General features: G+C 29.7%; 1 protein-coding gene across 5 annotated transcripts in view; it reads left to right on the top strand.

Moving 5' to 3' along the window:
• LOC132929025 (uncharacterized) overlaps nt 1-22,189 on the top strand; it is a 162,188-nt gene that overhangs the window by 121,071 nt on the left and 18,928 nt on the right. For all 5 annotated transcript variants that reach the window (XM_060994053.1, XM_060994050.1, XM_060994052.1 and 2 more), the window contains one exon: nt 19,898-20,403. In XM_060994053.1, coding sequence (XP_060850036.1) covers nt 19,973-20,403 — 431 coding nt within the window. In that variant the 5' untranslated portion in view covers nt 19,898-19,972. The remainder of the gene's footprint in view (nt 1-19,897; nt 20,404-22,189) is intronic.

Below are 22,189 nucleotides of genomic sequence, written 5' to 3'. Positions count from 1 at the left end.
TAAATAATAAAATAATGAATTTGAACATTCAATCAAAAAACACATAACTTATATTAATATTGAATACCTATTACCTATCTATTTAAAAATTAAGAATTATAGCTTGTATTTTCAAGGTTAGGTACTAATTTTAGTTTTGGAGGGGCTAAAGACCCGATTTCACCCTCCTAATTATACGTATTAGTTTTATAGAAATGATGATTACATATAATCAAAAGATTTATTTTATAGCTAACAATGTTAATATCCCTGATTTAATTTATTGAAATATTTACAACCATAATGATTGTTTTTAATATTTTCTAAGACGTGCAACGTACTCGTACTTGTCTAAGTCTAAGCATATCGATTTAGTGTTAACAATACATATTTTAACCTCGGGTGAATTTCAGCGATTTATAAATTTATAATAAATAATATTTTATTATTAGATTTTTACTTAAAAAATTAACTTTAAAACATCATGATAACAAGGTTTTTACCGAATTGTATTTTTATTTTTAATTGTAATTTTTTCAAAAGGAACTGTAAGACGCAAAAATAAAAAGTCACAAGTTGCGACGGCAAATTAAATTAAATTTAATTTGAATGAAAAATTATTCAGATTAAAAGTCTTTAGAAAACTTAAAACTGTGGAGTCTTGTAAAACTTTTTTTTAAATTTTATAAAAAACATTTTATCGGTGGTTTATTTTAAATTTTTAGTGCGTAAAAATATTTTTTAGGACATAACATTCCTAGCCCTATTAATGATACTCAGACCAAACTCCCCTACTACGGTCCAAAACCCACGCGAATCTTATTTTCCGTATGGCTTGATTAAATTAATGACTAATGTATAATTCCCGACGCTAGCCCTACCTGTCTGTCTATGTACATAATTCCGTCATATTGCAGCTATGTATGCGGTGCACTGTAGTTGGGTCAGTTGACGTGTATAGCTATGCGGACGGGGATGATGATAACGACATGACGAAAGTTCGGCTGGAACTCGGTGGCAGACGATCGTGATTAATTTAGATATAGGTACTTCAGTAATACCATCTCTAAGTTCGGTCTCCTGTGAGTTTGGCACCGTGACGTGCGCGGTACTAGGGAACGGTGTCATACGCTGACGGAGAAGACTCTACCACAGTTGTGTACCTAGCGCGTATGCGTAAGTACCCATATCAAAACCGTGTCAAAAACAAATCGCGTCATCAGCCGGTATGGGGTAATCTGCATTTCCTGTATAATAAGAGAGACAGAGTGCACAAAAAAAATTAACTACGACATAATAATGAAATAACCGGGAACAGACCTGCACCTGCCGACCGAGAAAAGACTACCATCAAGTGCACTCTATACATTATAATACAGTAACCCCTAGTGGCATGCCCAATCCCTTTTTTTCTGTCAATAATACAGTTGTTAAATGCCATATTTTCAATTTTTTTAGATTTTTTTATACAACTAACAGTGTCAGTGGAGAATTTTTCTAAAAGTTTTAATGTTATAAGATATTGTTGAGTTATTCAACATTGTATTAGGGATGGATCGGTTCTTAGAAAATTATCGATTCCGGTTCTTGTCCGGTTCCAAAATATTCCTCTTCGGTTCTCGATACTGGTTCTTCTTTAAAAAAAAACTTAAAATTAATACTATTAAATAATTAGTATACTGTATAATACTATAATATTAACACGCTTACGAAGCATGAAAAAACGCACTCGTATACATGATAAAAATGGAAAATTGAAATTACGAATTACGAATGCACAAGCACAATATCATAAATATTAAATTTATAGACCATAATACTAAGTTCAATAGTCATTATCAAACAAAACATAGTTCATAATATTGTCACTCTAGTAATTTATTATCAAAGTTTATATATTATAAGACTATTAAGTTCACAACAATGGGTTTGAATGATATAAGTGTTATAGCGATTTGAACGTTTTAGTGATTAATCTATGAACATTTATAATTTCTAAAAATGGCTCTATTATAGGTACGATAAATAAAAGATCCAATATTAAATCTATTTTTTTTTTTTTTTTTTAATTATTTTAAATGAATCCTTATCCTTAACATAAACATTTCAGTTTCGATGACTTACCGAAATACTACTCATTCGAATTTTGAATTAGGTATATCAAAATGTTTAAAAGAATTATCTGTTTAATACTTTATACGCTTTATAGTAAAAAGTGTTCTTATTTCAAAAAAAAAAAAAAGTATTGTACTGGACACTACTTAGATGATTCAAAAATCTCAATTATATAAAAATACAATCTTTACCTAAGTACCTATATTAAAAAAATATTTTAATCAGGATTTTAATAAATTCATTATAAATGGAAAAAATATCAGTGAGCACTGAGCATGCACAGTAAATCATCTTATATAGAAAAATATTATCAATGAATATAAAAAAAAACGTCGTGAATGTCGTCTCGTCAGATTTTTTGGTATTTAAAATTTAAATAGAAAACTAAAAATCAATCGGATTCTGATAAACGCTGTACGTGATTTTGTTGGATCTGTAAAGCGGGAGAAATTTAAATATGGGTATAATATCTATATCCCATTAATATAAGTACCTACTACGCTTAGTCATGGCCGTCCTTCAATTAAAAGGATTTGGGACAAATAATTTTTTGCATGACCCCTAAAATAAATTAGTTTAGCGATTTAGGCCCCCACTCATCTCTTATTGACGACAGACCTCGGTTGCCACTTGACTAGACACTTGGTACATGTACTTTAAATGGTTTTTTAACAGCATAAAGATTTTTTTCTGTCTACTTTTATGCTTTTATGTCTAAATACAACACTACCTACATTTTTGCAAAACACAAAATTAATATTGTAGTTACTACATGTTTTTATATTGGAGTGTTTTTGAGTTCTACCATTTTTGCTTATTAAATATGTCGACCATTAATTAATTTGTTTATTCATGGGGCGTGCCAAGCACTGCTGGATACTCAAGAGTATTGTCAAAATCAATTAAGACTTCCAGATACTTAACGTATTTACTACGTTATTGACTGACGTATTTACTGCCAACAATATACAGAGTGATTCGTCTAACATAATCACATAGTGTTTTACTTTTATAATACAGTTATTTAAAATTTGATTTTTTCAATTGTTCACATATACTCAAAGATCTTATTTTTGAATTCTTAAGATTTTTTTTATAACATGTATGTGGAGTGCCTTGTGAATTGTGATAATACCAACTTCTATTGTTCAAATGAAAACTACCCTTATTTTCATTTTAAATCATTGAGCAAATATTTTTTTTTAAATTTTGATGTAGCTAAATTAAAATGTAAACAAGTGTTCCCATTTATTAAATTATAATGAACCAGGTGATCCATTTAACGTAATGCTCTCATTTTTAAATGACAACACGCATTTTGAATTGCCCATTCAAAATCAAAATATTTTTTTAAGTATATCGACACATAAAAATTAAATTTTCGACAAGTAACTTATGAAGCATGTATTTAAAGCTTGTATATGTAACCATGCAAGTTAAGTAATACAAGGATATTCTGCAAAATGTTGGTCCACCTCACTCGAGTTACAAGTTATAAAATACTCAACCAAAATTTAATTTTTATAAATCAAAATTCTCCCTAAAACCTAATTTTTATACTAACTTTGAATTAAATTAAATAAGCATTTTCAAAAACATTATAGTTTTCTGAAACAATGAGTGTATTACATCAAATTAATTAACTCGTATACTAAGGATAATATGCTTATAGATAATTATTATACTTGTTGCTTATACGCGTAAAATGTAATTTATTATTATGTAATATTTATTTGTTTATATTTACAAAAAAGTTAAATAAAGAAATTCAATCAGACAGGAAGGATATCATATAGATAATTTAATACTAACACCAGACACCTGACAATAATTTTAAATATATATGTATAAATTAAATACAATTTATTTAGTAGTTATGTTTTTATTGAATAATTAAAAACTATAATATACTTATAGATTAAAATAGTTTATCCAAATCAATTAAAAAAACAAAATACCTTGAAAATATCTATTTTATAGACAAATTACATTTTACATAATGATACATTTTATGATATGTATATAAACATGTTATATATTAATATATTATCCTTTTTAGTATACGATATATAATAATTGGGAAATTACTCGTTCGAATTCTGATTTGGATGTATTAAAATTTAAAAAGTTCTGTGTGGGAAAATTAAAAAGAATGGTGCTTGTTTGAAACATATACGTTTGTAATGCCACAAAACACTCTTTAAATGCTAATACAAAAACCTTTTAAGTCTATTTGAATATTTAAAAAAAATCAAATTTTGAACAACCTCATTATTAAAAATCAGGGTGAGCATATTTAGCGGTGAATCACTCTATACAATATCTTACTCGTTCTCTCGTGGTAGTGGAAAAATCAGTGACGATTGGTACAATACATTGTTATTAATTAACAAACTCGTGTATAGCAGAAGATAGACGCGTCACGTCCACGTCCGGAAAAATGTGCCCGAGGATTTGGAGCAAAAACTCATTCCGCAAATACTATTCGTGTATATTATAATATCAGAATATAAGTATCATCGCTCGTGCAAGACAAGTGTGTGTATACTCAAGATTTTCAGCGATAGCATCGGTCGCCGTGTCAAGTGAAGGCGTTCCCGTATACATATATATAGTGACACTAGTGTCAGTGGTGCAGTGTACACTTGAAAATAAAGAGTCCTCCCCAGGGTGGTTTTTCGATGGGTCAACAGCGAAACAACGTAATACCGTAATATAATAAGCATACACACACACACACACACAACACTCGTAAACGAAAGATGTGTATAAGTGCATTTTTTTTTTCGTCCATATTATTATCAACGACGCGTCGACACGGAATCATTGACAGTTTTTGGTGTGCACTAAATAATTTTATAATTTAATATTGCTTTTGGCTCGTTTTCGCGGATACCGGCGGTTCGAGCTAAAAAACACCGTGTTAAATCACGTCCTGTAAAGGCCGTTGTTAGAAATCGAGCTTCTCCGTCGTTTCAAGCACTCGGAGACGACCGAATCCGAGACCAAGTCTGTAATAATGATAATAATACAACAGTGTAGTAAATGTGTAATGTTATGTGTATGTATGTATATATTGTCGTTCGACTAACCCGTTGGCCACTACGTGATATACGACCATCTCTTAACACGTGGAAATGCTCTCAAGTCGCGGTACATTAATTTCGGCGCAATTCGTGTGCACGCTGTGCACATGTCTCGGTGGTTTTCGATTCGCATCGGAGTGCCGTCGTCGCGCGATAAAAGTCGTCGCTTCCAGAACTCCGATCACGTGACCACGCGTCGTTAGTCGTCCGCATTCAAAGTTCATAATATTATTATCTTTATCGCAAAATGCGATCCGTACGTACCGTATAAATATGGTCCTCCTGCAGTAGTACTACCTTCATTTACTACGATCGTGCAAGATTTCTCCGCGGAGTGTACAGAACAATGTTAATGGGGATGACTATATAATATACTCTTCTCGAATTAATGTATTGAGTTAAAATTAATTTTATATAAATGTATGTTTAACGTTTTAGATTTCGAGCGGAGCGATGAATGTATATTGATTTTTACAATGATGTGTGTTTTTTGTTTTTGTGTCTGGAGAGTGAGGACACGCTTTTTCTGTGGACGACAATAATGATCTGATCATAAATTTCCAGGAAGGCGAAGAGAGAAGGTTTCTGGTAGAACGTTGAATCTAGTATTTACCTATGGTGTGTTAAAAGTATAAATGTATCAATTTTTTTTTTTTTATATTTTATCAGGAAAAACAAAAACAAAATCGTAACATTAAAATAAATCTTGATATTATTATTGAAATAAGTATTTTGAAACTAATAAAGTCACTAAAAAACTAGACCATTTCCACTAAGTATATCGTTTTTCAATATAAACAATGATAATCATATTATGTATCATTGTATTCAAATATACATCTGCAATTACAGTGACATATTATACTCAATGACGAGGTTTATACATTCGACACCTACTGTACATCAGAGCATGTTTTTTTCATTAATTATAAATATTTGATTATTATACATATCGATATCTATGGTAATTATATACATATTATATATTTTATTCTTGGCTCTTTCACCTATTATTGATTTGTTTGGTTAACGAACCAAAAGTGAGTCCAATAAGCGGTAACGTGACTTTTGTATTTATATACTTTTTCTCTTATAGCAACCTGCAGATAAAAAAACCAATTCAATATTTTTACAATTTTTAAATAAAAATGTAAAAATATAGTTATATCAACCAATATTAGTTTAAAAAAAATATAGTTATTTCGTTAAATAAAAGTCATGTACCTACAGAAAGTTTTCGTTACAATTTTTTTTTTTATGAACTTTTTTGTGTTAATAATTATTTATTAGTAACAAAACATTTATACATTCGGTCATAGTTAAAAACATAGGCTCAATTTAAATATAATATACTCAGTAAAGAAACGTCATTACGCTCTTCCAATACATAAACATATACAGTTCAGTTATCTATACAGTTATAACTGTTGTAAGCCTTATAAAATATTAGGTGTATAATATACGGACATTATACAGCTATAATATTTTATTACTATGTGTATATATTTCTAATTGGCAAACTACTCGTATAATACGCCAACTTGTAGCAGTACCAAGTTTGAATGAATATCGCTTTGACTTAGTCGAATTTTTCAGCTGTGACTCTCGAAGAATTCAGTTATTAGAGTTTTTACTTAATTCTGATTGGCGTAGTGGTGCAAAACCTATACAGCAAGTATTCGCTTAAAGTGCTGCCTTAAACATATACGAATAAATTGCAATGTCTATCACGTGTTTTTATATGACATAATGAGTTGAATACCGAGTGATTCAATTGAGGTGTAACCGCACCTACCATCATATGCACCTACTATATGCTGTATGAATATATAATAAAATATATAATATGTTATGCGATGATAAAATTTGGTACCGCGTGTATTAGAAACACTCAATTTTAATCAACTGTATACGATTTAGTATTTACTGTATAAGTCATTACTCATTAGTATTCGATTAACGTAAAATATTGCTGTTTGTATGAATACATCTATAATAGGGTTATAGTTCCTTAAAATAATTTAAAAAGGGTAATTTTATCGAAAAATAACTTTTACTCGGCGAAACATCGTGGAAGAATAATAAATTAGGTATATAATATAATGAATTATGTGATTCGCATTATGCTATTTGTGTGTATATATATTTATATAATTATTAAATAATGTATATATATGTATACATAATATATACACGTAAACTTTTTTTGGCGGATTAATCCTGAAAATACTAGTCTCAGATAATTAAACTTTTCATATTTTTTTTGGCCCTTGATCAAAATTTAAATTCCCCCGTGATAATTTATTAATTCAAATGAATCATTATATATGATATTAAACTGCAAATTACTTTATTTTACAGATGCTATGACACTATTTATGCGGATTAATTTATTCTTCGAATGATTACTTTAAATTACTAAGTGACCTGAATCATTTTATTTTACTTGTTTAAGCCTTTAGATATGACACTCTATACTAGTCTATACCTATGATGAATTCAATAAGTGTCGTGTCATGGCGTATAGTAAATCTCAAATTCTTAAACTTCAATAACAAATACTTATCACACATGTGGGTGAAATGTTTCACAAGTCGGTTGTGCTTTAGATCAAGGTTTCAAATTTAATGGTTTGCTTGATCCACAGCCTCATACTGTGATAACAAACATGTTGTAGAGCTTTAAAAATACTTGGTTTTGTAACGAGAACAGCTGCTCGCTTAAATCTTAAAAAAGCTGTTATAGCCATTTATATTGCATTGTTTCGTCTGATTCTCGATTATATTTCCATTATATTATTCGCATAATATCAATGCTTGATTAATACACAAAGAGTCCGATGTACCTAGGTATTTTCATTGCCATTTTATTTTACCCATTGCTTATCTTTTTGAATTAAACACGCTAGTTAATCGCAGAAATACTTTAAAACTTGAATTCCTATATATTATATTATGATAAATTTTCTACTCCTTACCTTTTATTATTAATTCGCTTTTAAGTTTAACAAAATCCACGTACCATTCTTTATACCAATTTTCACCACAAACTTTAACTATATGTATTAAATTAACCAATGAAGAGTCTTGTGTTTAATACCAATGCGAATCCCTCGTTGTTTTATTTTCGTAAAGTGTTTGTTTAATAACCAATTTACAAATATACAGTAACAAATAGATTTAAAATATTTAATACCGTTTAAATACAATACACAAATAAATATAATATACATAATACGTAAAGTATTATCATACATAGGCAATTCTGTGTTTTAATTGTAGAACAATAACCCGCGGACTGGGGAATATCTGTAGTAGTTATATGTTTATGTAAGTTTTATCGATTTGTTTTTGTATTTCCCCATCAATGGCTAAAACGTACTTTGTTATGACGAGATAAGTAGAATCAAATAATACATTTTTCTAAATCCCCCGTCACAGATGGCGCAGATACACATACCATATTTTTTTATCTGTGCCTTGAGCAACTATCTTATCAGGGAATAAGTCCAATTGTCTTTTTACGATTCTCTGCACAATACAATATGGGTATGCACTGACTTAAAAATGTAAACGCTCGTTCATTGACTAGGTATTTCGTAAAAAACATCGATCATTTAAGAAATGTTACTATATTTGTTAAACAGTCCTGTTACACCCTGTATATATATTTATATATATTTCATAGTATCTGTTGTATATTTTTAAACTGATTTTATAGATGAATATAAAACTACAACCATAGAAAAAACTTTATTTTGAACAAAAAAAAACTAAAAAACCTTGATAATATTATTTAACAATTTACGCATCATGTACATGCCACAATGCATGCACAATCCTGGAAAATAAATAACTGCATAATATAATAATTGTCACAAAAACAAAAAAAATATATCATTTTATTTTTTATTTTATAAAAATATATAATAATAATATCGATCCAATAATTAAATTTAATGGAAGCGAATAAAGTAATTAAAATTTTTTAATAATAATTTAAATTATCAAAGAAAATATTCTTTGATATTACTCAACAAAAAAAATATGTTTATAATGTATAAAATATATAATAATAATAAGACATTTATCTGAGTATTATTATTATAATTAAGTCAAAAGGCTCCTGGACCTTTTATTTTTTTAAACGATGGGTAGTATTTATTAGATCAAGAGAGGATAAATTGGAAATAAGAGGATTTAAATGAATATATATTGGTTTTCATGGTTTAAGTTTAGATGCTTGTTCAAGGATGGTCATTATATTTAGGTCTCTGTGGAGGGTAAGACTACTAATATAACACAGAGCATTGCCGCAATAGCTATTGTTCTGAAGAATATTGATTGAAAGAACTGTAATATTTTTATGTTAAAGGTTTTTGAAGTACGTCCAATTTATGGTTGGAAAAATACAAATCATGTTTTCCATTTCACAATTTAAAATAAATAAAAATGTTTATCGTTTTTTAATAATAAAAATATACAAACATATTAATATATTGTTGATAAAACTATGCTATTTATGCTATTTTAAAAAAAAAACTTCAATTTTTAATAGCCTGTTTAAAGGTTCTGTATAAAATATTTGGAAGGAACAAATAAGAACAATACCTGTACCTATAAAGTCAACATTTCGCAACATTGTACAATATTTTTAATATTTTATTGAATCTACGTCAAAAACAAATGTGTTAAAAATGCAGCACTATAAACATAAGTTTCTTGAGCACATCTTATGACTGAAGGGTATATCGAATAATCCGGCAAAACGTTTACATTATATAGTGCTCGTCGTGCGTTTTATTCAAAGGGACTTATAATATACAATATTTTCTAAGACGTGAACAATAATAATATATTATTTTGGGGAAATATAATTCAGATAAATTGTACAAAAATAAACAGCTAAAGGCTATATTATAAATACGTGTGGTAGTATAGATCGTCTAGCGAGAATAAAGTTTTTTTTCAAACCAATTTTTTACAGGCAACCGAATAATAGTTTATCTGTCTGAACAATACTACAATAACATCGATGGCACGTGAAGTTTATATAAAATGTATAATGCCAACTTGGTTAAGTCCTAAACTTAATTTAAGTAATATTTTATGTATAATATTATAGTATACGATTTTGAAAGTAAGACGCGTTCAATGATGCTATTTAATACTATGCCGAATTATTTATTATTCGTATCTTCTGAACCAACAGGTGATGCTATGTGCAATGTATAAGGTTAAAATGGTTTGACATAAATATTTTATATTAATATGAAGAAAATAGGTAGGTACTGTAAAACATTGTATTTCTTATTAACCTACAACTCTCTATATTTATGTCGTCTCGGTTTGAGATGTAACACAATATCGTTTTCTATAGAACTTTATTTCCCAATTGTAATATAGCCATAGGTATATAGTGTATTTCTTTTTAAAGATAACATGAAATGTTTCTGTCCACAGTAACCTCAGATTAATATGAGGTTTTCGGAAAGAAACATAAATACACATTTTTTAAGGATTTTTCAATTGTTTAGTCCTTTATTCAGTAGGTAAAGCGCAATACAAACTTGCATTCTTTTAAATAGCAACAGGTGTTTTTAATACTAAAATCAGACAAACCGATTTTTTTAAAGTAATTTTGACTTTCTTAAACATAGATCTAAAAGCTAAAATGTATCAAAAAGTTTATGATTTGAATTATTGAATTTTTAATGATTATACTATGGGTTATTATAAATTTCCGTGTGATTTCTCGTAAATTTCTCATTACACTCTTAGGTATGGCCATGAAAAATGATGAGCTAACGTTTAAACGATTATTAGTTATATTAGTCTCATATAATATATAAATAACAATAAGCGTGTACATTTGTTTAAATTAATACATTAACTTTTTATCATTCAATCATTTTCAAGCCACGGTTAAGGGGTTAAAATAACTAAAAAAATCAAGCCTATCCGAATCTGGTGTTTCAACACCTATTAAAGTGTTGTTATTTAAAAAAAATTTAAGTTGTATTGCTTATGTGCCAACGGGAAGAACTAAACATTTGAAAAAAAAAGTGTATTCCCAATCTTCTTCCAAAATACTCATATCAACTTAAAGTCACTGAACCCAAATATTTTGTGTTACTTTTAAAAAGAAACACTGTATATTATATTATATAAATATCAAATACTCGCATCATCTTATTACAGTAGTGTTATCGACATGACGCATTGTATATCATAAATATAAAACGAAATATTTTTCAAAAGTCTTGTATAAACTGCTTATGGTCGTCTTTCTATATAATTCGGCGGCACATTTTTCTAACGTATTTTTCTTCAAGTTTCCATCGCTTATAATACCTGAGGTAGTCACCTATAGGTATATAAGATGTGAAATATTTCATTTACAACATTGTATCCAAAAATAGAGCTATTCAAGGGTGCAATCCTATGTCAGTTGCTATAGAAGACATACGGTGGTGTTTAACGATGTGCGAATAAACCGTACTTTTCTTGATTGGGTCAGTAAATGACTGAAACATATTTTTATCATTTTCCCTGAGTGTATTAATGGTTAAAAGCGTGAAATTTTCAAATCCCTAATGATTCCTGCCGAAAATTTGTAACTGTTGGTTTCAAATTTTTTCACCAAACACATAAAAGATACTGTCTAAAATTAGGATACATATTACTATTAGGGTTGATAATGAAACGAATTAAAGGTTCAAAATAATACACTATTTTTTATTTTAAACATTATTTAGACCAAATTATATTTTTTATTAAATGTAAAAAAAATAGTTTTATAAGACATAAATAATGATAATTTCAAGTCTTCTGCGTGGAATTTTGTATGAAAAAAACTTTTTTTCTCATTTGCTGCCACTCATGATTTCGATTTTTGCGTCGTACAGATCCTTTTAAATATTACTTTATAAATAATATTCGATTAGGTAAAAACCTTGTTAGCGCGTTACAAAATTACTTTTTTAAATCAAAATCTTAAGAAAAAATATGAAAAGAATAACCTTAAAATTATATATGAAACGTATAAAACAAACATCGCGCAGCAACAGCCGGTTTACGTACAATACAGAGTGCACTGAAATCCTAGCCCTAGTTATTATTATAGATACTATACGTAGTACCTACGTATATCTGAAAATATATTAAATGATACCAGTGATGTGAAGGTTTTGAGGAGAATTTACATGATTGATTTAACATTACACCATACCTGAAATAGGTACCTATACTACTTATCATTCTGCGGAAGTGAGTGCGTATATACGCTTGGTAAATCGGTAAGTCAACCACGGTTATGCGAAGTGGAGCAGAGATCTATAGCTGCGTTTCGATGAATCGGTAATGGTCACATATTATACTATACAGATTATTATAATATAATGCGTATGTGCTACGAATGCTACGACGCTGCAGCACGCTAACGACGAATGCTTCCGGTCGTTTAAGTACCATTGTGATTAACTCTTTTGAGACTAAAAGGTTGCAGCAGTAACCGTAACAGTTAAGATAGACATAACTACGGACTACGGTTGCACAATGATATAATATATAAATAGGCACGTAATAGATATTATTTTATACGACCCCGTTAATAATACTATGTCATTATTCTCGGACGTCAGTTGTACGAAAATATTATATATATTCTTCCAGACGGTTTTCCGAATTCATATTATGATAATATTTTACAATAAATATATTATATAAATAAACATAAACAAAATATAGCATAATTCTTGTTGTATTGCATACATTTAGTATAATATGTTTTGTCTATCGAATAATATATAAATGGAGTTTAAAAACGTATACTTTCTAGACGACTATTATATAGGTGAATCTCAATTCAGACACAATAAAAGCGAATAGATAATAATATTATAAATGCTAACTGTTGAACGCCGAAAAGGAATGGAATTTTTTTTTTTCATTATTTTGTCATAATATCGCTTATTAATATTATCATACTCGAGAAATACATTTTTTTTTTCGAATTGTAATCTTGAAAATACACAAAAATGAACTATTCGTTTACCGGAACGAAGTGCACGCTAAAACTGCAGCAGTGTATGTAATATATTTCACTTTTGATACAACTATATAATACGCGCAACTCGCTCTATAATATATATAAAGGCACCTACCTACTCACTACGCGAATTCCAATGCTGACATTTCAGAACATTACACTTTATAAACGCGCCTTCGATTCTGAAAAGTGATATTTAATACGTACCGGAATTCTCATTCCGAACCCCGCTCTCTTTATCTTTGTTCCGTTCCGTTATTCGGTTGCCGGATAAATTGTTTCCATTTTCGCACGAGCACATATGGACTCGACCGCGTGCGCGCGCGTATATGTGTATGTGTGTGTGTGTGTGTGTGTGTGTTCTCTTGTCAAAAAAACTATTGTTGATTAACTTACACACAATCGAACCGTCGGAGCTATTGTACGTTACAATGGTGCCTATATATATATATATATATACGTATAATATATTATTATATTATAGGTACACGAACCGCGAACACGCCGCAAAAGTAGGCTATAATATAAATTTCATTTTAAAATAGTTTTGTTTCTCTCGCGATTCGGATTACAATCGTCACGAAACCTAAAACTGCGCTTTTATTATAACACATAATACCTGCAGCACTCGGCAGCGTGTTTTCCGAGGACCAATATATTTTGTCGTCAGCTCGTATTTTTATTCTTATAATTTGGATATAACATAACCGCTCTTAAAAAGAGTCGTAAGTTGTATTCTCAAACGCATTTACACGCGCACGCGAAACGATTTTGTCGTGATACTCAAGAAAAATCATAGTATAGCCTCCTAAAAGTGTAAAAACAACCTACCTATATACGTATTTTGCAGTTTTTTTCGATCGTCGACGAAAAGTTTTGTCGTAAAAAATGTGCAGTTTGCTGCAGCAGCTGTATCGTTTTACGCGTGCTCAGATCGGTATTCACCAAGTGCGTGTTATAGTAGTAGGGTTGAATATACTATAATGACGCTTTAGAATTCGACCGGATTTTACAACGGCGCCGTGACGATTATTTTATGTACCGAACTCCGATTGAGACACGTAAACGATATCACCATATCGGGTTATGACGGATATAATATACCTAGGTACGAGGTATCTATAATATTATGTTGGAGCAATACAATATGGTCGCGTAACACGGAATATACACCGCGACGGCAGAAAGAAATAAGAATACTATTAACGCAGATTCAGTAGCGTCTAGACCTCTAGACATTACATTATTATTATTATTATATGGATCTAGACAATAACGCAATTAAATCTCCAATGAAAAGTTCAAAAACATTAATTATTCATTCAATTAAAATTTTGTAAAGTAATTAAAATATATTTTTAACTTTCTTATGCAATATTTATTTTAATAATTCGAAAGCTCGTAGTCAAATCGAGGAAATGGTTGTAAATACGACAAAAGTAGCTTTGAATGAATTAGAATCCACAAGAAAAAAAATATGAATCAGAAAAAAATATTAATTTTCAATTTATAAATTTGTTATAGCCAATTGACAACATAAGTATTTTCAAATAGCTAATAACATCACATTCTATAAAGATCATTGTTTATGAAAACGTATATTATAACGTATTTTAAATTTTTTTCTAAGGTTTATTTTTTATATTTTTTTATTTTATTTGATTTTTTTACATTACTCAAAAAAAGCATTTCGATTTTTGTTCTGACAATAAAATAATGACTCCAGACTTTTCATGAACTTCGGAACTATACAGGAGTACCCGAGTACTAGATGGTGCTGAAACACATCTAACTTTAAATTAAGCACAAAAAATTCCTTGTGATCCCAAGTTTTCTTTAAAATTTTAAACACTGACCTAATTTTACAAAATATGTAATTTCATTTTTTAAGAACCAATTTATTACCATTTAATTTTTATTTCTTATCGTGTGATTAATTTGTATTATATCAGTATTATATTAAGCTGCATTACTTAAACGTTGGCCCTCAAAAATTAAACCATTTGCCATTTGGCACATAAAACTAACGGCAGTGATAAATGTAGCCTCCGTGTCAATTTTTCTGGTATGAAAAATTAATGGGGAGGATGCGTCCAGGATGTCAGAACATGATTTTAGCAACATTTGAACCTATATTTTTTCATCGATGTGAAATTTAAAAATCAATATGATACATCCTAGTTTCATCAATCTTAGTATCATTAAACATAAACATCAAAAGATATTTGGCTAATTAAATTAACACAGAAAAAATATTAAACACATCATTTGCAGACATAAATGTAGAACGTTTTGTTTAACAATTTTATATTTTACTGCAGTTATTTAATATTTGCGTTATTATTATGTTTTTATTAGGAAACAAAATATATTATTGGTTATTTGATATTTCAAATTTAAATTAAAACGTGTATTATACGAAAAGAAATTACATACGCTTGTATAAATTTAATGATAATAATTGAAATGAGAATTCCGTTAAATTGAATGAAAACTGTTTGTTTTATTACAAGACTGTTACGGGGTTTATTTTTATAATACGTCATCGTTTTCCAAAACGTAATTGCAGGTTTCAATTTATGTCAAATAAATTTCAGCGAAATCGTGTACACCATCATAATATATATATATATATTATAAGAACATATATATTATATAATAAGACATAATGACAGAATGGTTTTCCTGAAAAATTTAATTAAGATACGATGCGTCCGAACTCTTTTCCCATCATATTTCCCTCATTTCAACCAAACATTAATTTATATTATTATATATATGTACGTGATTACGCGAACTTCTTAAAATCCAATTCATCGCAATCGCAGCGCTTCGTTTTCTGTTCTTAAATATTGGTCCATCGCTCCTCCACCGCGGCAATGCTCTCCACTTTGACGACCATCGAAGCGTCTAATGTAAAAATAATAACAGAACACCTAACAAGTATACAATCACGCGACAAATACAGTCCCGTTTCGATTAATAAGAAAATAAAACGCTTGTTAGTGTTGTTTGTGTTTCGGAGTCACGATACATGATATCACGCACGCTGTGTCTTAAATCATGAACAATAAATTGATTACAAATTGAATAGGCGACGAAAAAAAAAAACGAACATATATAAACACGAATAGTTTATAATACTAGCAATTATCATCGCAGTATATTAAATGTATTATTATTTATATATTTTATCTCCTGTTGCCCCGCTCCTTAAAAACGACCTCGATTATTGTAGACGTGGCTTATCGCGATGCTCTCGCTTACTTTAGTTTGTTATTCCAGTTAACTACACACTACTACACTAGTAGGGTTAGGATGTTTATGACTTTTGCATATTATAAATTTTAGTCGTCTACATTGCAGACCAAATTATAAATCCGTTTCATGTGACATAGAAGCAGTTATATTAAATTTTATTTTTCATATTTTTATACTTTCACATTTTTAAAAAATTGTTATTGTTTTTTATTAAAGATATTTTCTGTAAATTGTGTACATTCTAGATAATTTTTCTCAAATATAAGATATCAAATAAAACAATTTTTACAAATTGTATCGAAGTAAAAATAAGTTATATGTTATTAAAAATGTATTGAATGAATAAAAAATAACATATTGAATTGTTTTTTAACCCATTTTATAATGTCATATTTGATTGTTCTGTAAGGGTATAATAATACATCCTTATAATACGAATATAATGATGAAATTTCTCTCCGTTTCTGCATATGTGTCATAATATATTTTTATATCTATCGAAACTATACGATGTTTAATATAATATTTGTACGCTATATATACCTAATAGGTATATCGTATACGACCTAACCGTCGACACCAATGATTTTAAATACATATATGATTTTTAAACACGTGCTCGTAGAACGATAAAAAAAATGTAAGCAAATAACACAACCACCTATGGTGATTAAATTGTGGAGATAGGGTGTTACGTTACCGAGGGTTCAGTCGCGTATATCGTGGTTTTAGGTATACCGCTCGCGTACGTTCAATATGACGCAAAGCAGTGGTCACGTACCAAGAGCGATAAATTTCGGCGAGAGAGAGGACAGAAATTTTTTTTTTTTGTTATCCCTAACGAAAAGATCCCAATTGGTTTTTTTCGCGACTAAGTGATGAAACCTCGACTGCCTGCGTAAGTATTATATATATTAAATAATATATACACGAAACTTAAGCTTTATCCGCGCGAAAAGGGATAATCCGCTTCCGGCCGTATATTTATTTTTTTTATTTACCTAACATATACAGCGACAGTATATATAATGTACCTACACTAAAAAATAGCAACGAAGAGAACGGCAGAGATTATATTTACTCAGACGGTGTGTGAGTGAATGCAGGCGCAGATCTAGAAGTCTAAAATGGGAGGAGCTACATTTATTTCAGAAACAATATACAATTATAATTGTATTTTAAATGTATTGATTTCAAGACGTATTAAAATATTTTATGAATAACTATACACATAATAATACATATGTAACATAAATAAAGGCCCTTAGTACAATATGATCCTCCTTATGGATCCTCTCCTATGCGTTTATCTATGCGAAATTGTATACACAATTTTATAATATTATACTTACTATATTTTCGTTTCCGTAAAACTCTTATTTGAAATGTTTTATTAAGAGGATGTCCTGCACACTGACTGTGTTAGTACGTTGGTTTCTTACTATATTTTTAATTTTAAACGAATTTTGAGCATTTTATATTGCAAGATTTTAATCGTTTAAGAATTAAAATACTCAAAAATAATATACATCACCATAGATAATTTTGTAATATTCTTACCACTTTGTCTTATAATTATTCAATTTACTCTAGTAAAAACTAAAAACCAAAACTGTCTCTACAAAACATAAATTATATATAAATATTAAATATATAGTATAATAGTATGTATGCATTATGTTAGACTTCACACATGCAGGTATAATGTCCTCATAACCGTATTTCTGAGGTGAAAAAAATGATTTTTAAGCCCCCCTTCCAAAAAAAAAAAAAAATAAAAATAAAAAAATAGTTGTCATTCGGTGATTATATTTTTTAATGTTTTCACCTCTTCACTGTGTATTTTTATTTGACTTGCTTAATGTTATTGCATATATATATTTATATATATTCAATTGTACTCTGTTCAATATAATATGATTTTCACTAATCTGAATAAAATTTTTATTTGTGGTCTTTTTTCCTGGTTAAGCTTTTATATATTTTATATTATTTAGATGGATTTTTTTCAACCCTAGCTGTTACGGTGATATCCCGATTTCACTGTATCCACAAAAAAATATGTAATAATGTTTTAAAATGTATTGAATTTTCATGTCGTTTTGTTTTTTAATCGGCTTTACTATTATTTTAAAGACATGTTCACGCCTTAAAGTGCGAGGTCTTTGCCACAAATATAATGTCTGATTTTAAAGTTACATAAAAATATTATTTTATTTTATATTCATTAAATTCATAATTTATATAACATATAGATTAGATATATAAAAATGTTACAATTATGAATTAATAGTTTGTTATATTGTACCTATATAAAAAAAAATAAAACAATAATAAATAAAATGGATGCTTCTTAAACGCACAATTATTACAAAATAGATTAGTAACACAATATTATTTGAGCATTCGTGATACAATTACAACCAAAATACCGACAAGACAATCGACCGATAATATATATATATATATATATATATTATATAATATGATGATAATTTAAATATAAAAAGTAATCATTTAATTTATAACCTTTATTTTAAAAATCTACCCATAATGAACATTGACAGCATTGGCTACATAATAATGTTGATATAATAATATTTATATAATTTTTATGGTAAAACACAACTTCACCATGCAATTTGTAAAATATTCTTTATATAGTCGTATTCGTTTATACATAATTTTAGTTTATTTAGTATTTTTAGTATTTTACAAGAAATTACTATGAATATATTTTTTTTTGTCATTAAACCTATGGTTAATTTTTGTTATTTTTTAGTAGATTTCTGTAATAATATAATGTAAAATTAAAAGTAACATTTAATTATCATTTTTGATATTATCATAAGTTCTTTTGATTGGTCATCGATCGATTATCCATTTCCTATCTTCTTCTTTTATATATAAAAATATATTATGCATTTGTTAGTACTCATCGCTAATCCCCATAAACGCACTTATCCAATTCGTTTTTTGCACACTTATTCCCCGAGGGCCGAGACTATAGAGAAGTGTTTATAACTTGGTTTTTCAACCTATATATGTTTATATAGAATAGATTACATATGAACTCGCTTTCGGCTCATGGAAATCGAAATTTTTTTTGCTTAAATAGTTATATATAGGTCTTCATTGAATACAGATAATAAAATAGTTATATATGGTCGTATATATAGTGTTTTGTAATTTATTATAAAATCGAGTAACATATATATATTATATATTATTATGTATAAGTTAAAGCAAATGATCGAGCAACACAAATGTAGGTGGATATACCGATCGCTTTTGACAAAAAAATAATTGGTCATGTTCGTTTCATTTAACGCCGTCGGGAAATGCAGCTTGTACCTAATATTATGCGTTATATTATAAAACATCATTTTTGTTAAATTTTCTTACAGACTCGCGATCCGGTGGCATTCGAGGCGGGTACAGCACAGTTAGCGAACATGATCGGCGGCGACCGCTGAACGGCGATGAACGACGACGACGACGGCGGTGGCAGCAGCAGCAGCAGCAGCCCCGGTGCCGGTGCAGACGGACGGCGTTCGGTCCGGCACCACGGCAAGCACCACAAAATGGCTCCGCCGAACAGATGGCCGGCCGCCGGCGGATCGGCAGCGGCGGCAACGGTGGCCGACGTGGTTCGCCCGGCCGCGGTGGTCGCGGGCCGCCATCACCGCCGGCACGACATGTTGGCCGCTGCGGTCGGCGGCAACGACACCGCGGCCAGGTCGCCACAGCCACCGCCGCCGCACGTGTTGCAACACGCCGCGCCGGACAGCATGTGCTACACGACCAACGAAGTGCTCGTCATCATCGCCGTCACGTGTTTCCTGAATTTTGCGTTCATATTGCTCATCATGACGTGCGTGCATTGCTTCACGGACCCGTCGCATCATAAGAAGTAATGTGCAACTGTATAATAATATATTTCAATGTGTGTGTGTGTGTGTGTGTGTGAGTGTGTATACCATGCTCGTGGTTCTGAAATTTAGTACATAGGTACCTGAGAATATTGAAATAATAGAGATAAAATTATTATTTATTTATAAACCTTAAAAGGATTTGATCCTTAAAAACAAATTTAAGTACATGTAGTGTAAAAAAATGTTTTTGTTGACATTGTACATTATATAAAAAAAAATATACGTACCATGAACAGCCAAAATTATAGGTATAAGATCCGACTGATTGACAAGAATATATTATATGATCCCATCACGGAAATATCATCCTGACACACTTTTTTGTGCCACCGACCGTCACCTGACTTTAAAACAATGTTTATATAAGTATATCGTAAATGAAACAAATTTCTGCAATTTGGTTTATCGCGTTAGGTATGTACTCGTATGTTTGAAAAACCGAGAAAACCGCTCAAATCCTATGTACTTCCGACCCATAATTATTATAATAAAGGAATAAAGGTTTGTTTAGGCAGGTACCCTAATATTAAAAACGATTTGAAATTTTAATATTGTTTGTTTGAGAAGTGCACCCTCATATTTTAATAGTATAAAACTTAAATAAAATGTATTTATAATAAAATACAATTTTGCATATTTAACAATTATTTAGTTTGTAGTATTATTTAAATTATTTTTTATGCATAAATATGTGCATATTTTACTTTTTTTTTGCTTTAAATCCTGAAACCATTAACATCTGGTATTTACATTTTAGATGTGCGGCAAGCACATTAACGCATTACTATTTCACGCTGTAGCACTTTTAAACGTCTAAATTTTAATAAATAATAAATAATAAACTACGTACAAATTACTATTGTTTAATATTCGATATTTACAGGTATACACGTCAATTCAGTTTCTGTAGAGATATCTCTTACGATTTCCATAAATTAAACTAGCCATTTTTCACACACGTTTATATGTATTATATATTATATATGAGTCCCTGTAAGAGAGTAAAACCATATACAATAACGTTTTACGACAAAAAAAATGAAAAATGAAATAAATTCTCCCCGCAAGGAGATAATATCGATAGGTACCTAGATGTAAGCAAAAAAAATTATTTCAAGATATTCCCGTGTGCTTGAGAGGGGATTAGTGAGATGAGAATGACGGCCAAGGGAAAATATATTACTCAAAGTCATTACGCCCCTCATTTCACTGTTTTTTTTTTTGTCTCCTCGTATAATTGATCAGATGATTTTTTAACTATATAATATATTAAGACGGATGGACGTAATATTGCCATAGACATTATTGATTAAATAAACGTATTTGATCCGTAAACTTTGGGTAACGGCAAAAAATTAACACAGCACTTCATACATACGATAAGCAAACAGAGTATTGTGTGGGTATATTACTATTTAAACTGCACATCACGAATTTTGCGAAACGATAACACATTATTATCGTATCACATAATATAACAGAGTACCCCGTAAAAAAAAACGGATGGATTTAAATTAGTTGTTATTTGTTGATGAGGGAAAGGGGTAGATGGATGGGCCTGTGAATGCTGTGTTGATATACCAACTCAGTTTCACCATGTTTTGGTCGAAAGTACACTGTGCGTTCGCAGTTGAGACATTTTTTTTTCATACCGGCAATCAGTCATTGTGAAATTCCATATTAGATGACTGCATGAGTGTTTCAAAACTTCAGAAATTGCTTTACCAAGTATATACGTGCGGAGATGGCGCCGCATATGGATGA

The sequence above is a fragment of the Rhopalosiphum padi genome, chromosome 4 (genome assembly GCF_020882245.1).
Source record: "Rhopalosiphum padi isolate XX-2018 chromosome 4, ASM2088224v1, whole genome shotgun sequence".
NCBI lineage: Eukaryota > Metazoa > Arthropoda > Insecta > Hemiptera > Aphididae > Rhopalosiphum > Rhopalosiphum padi.
The sequence above is the reverse complement of the archived record's forward strand: the minus strand, read 5'-3'. Positions and strand labels throughout refer to the sequence as shown.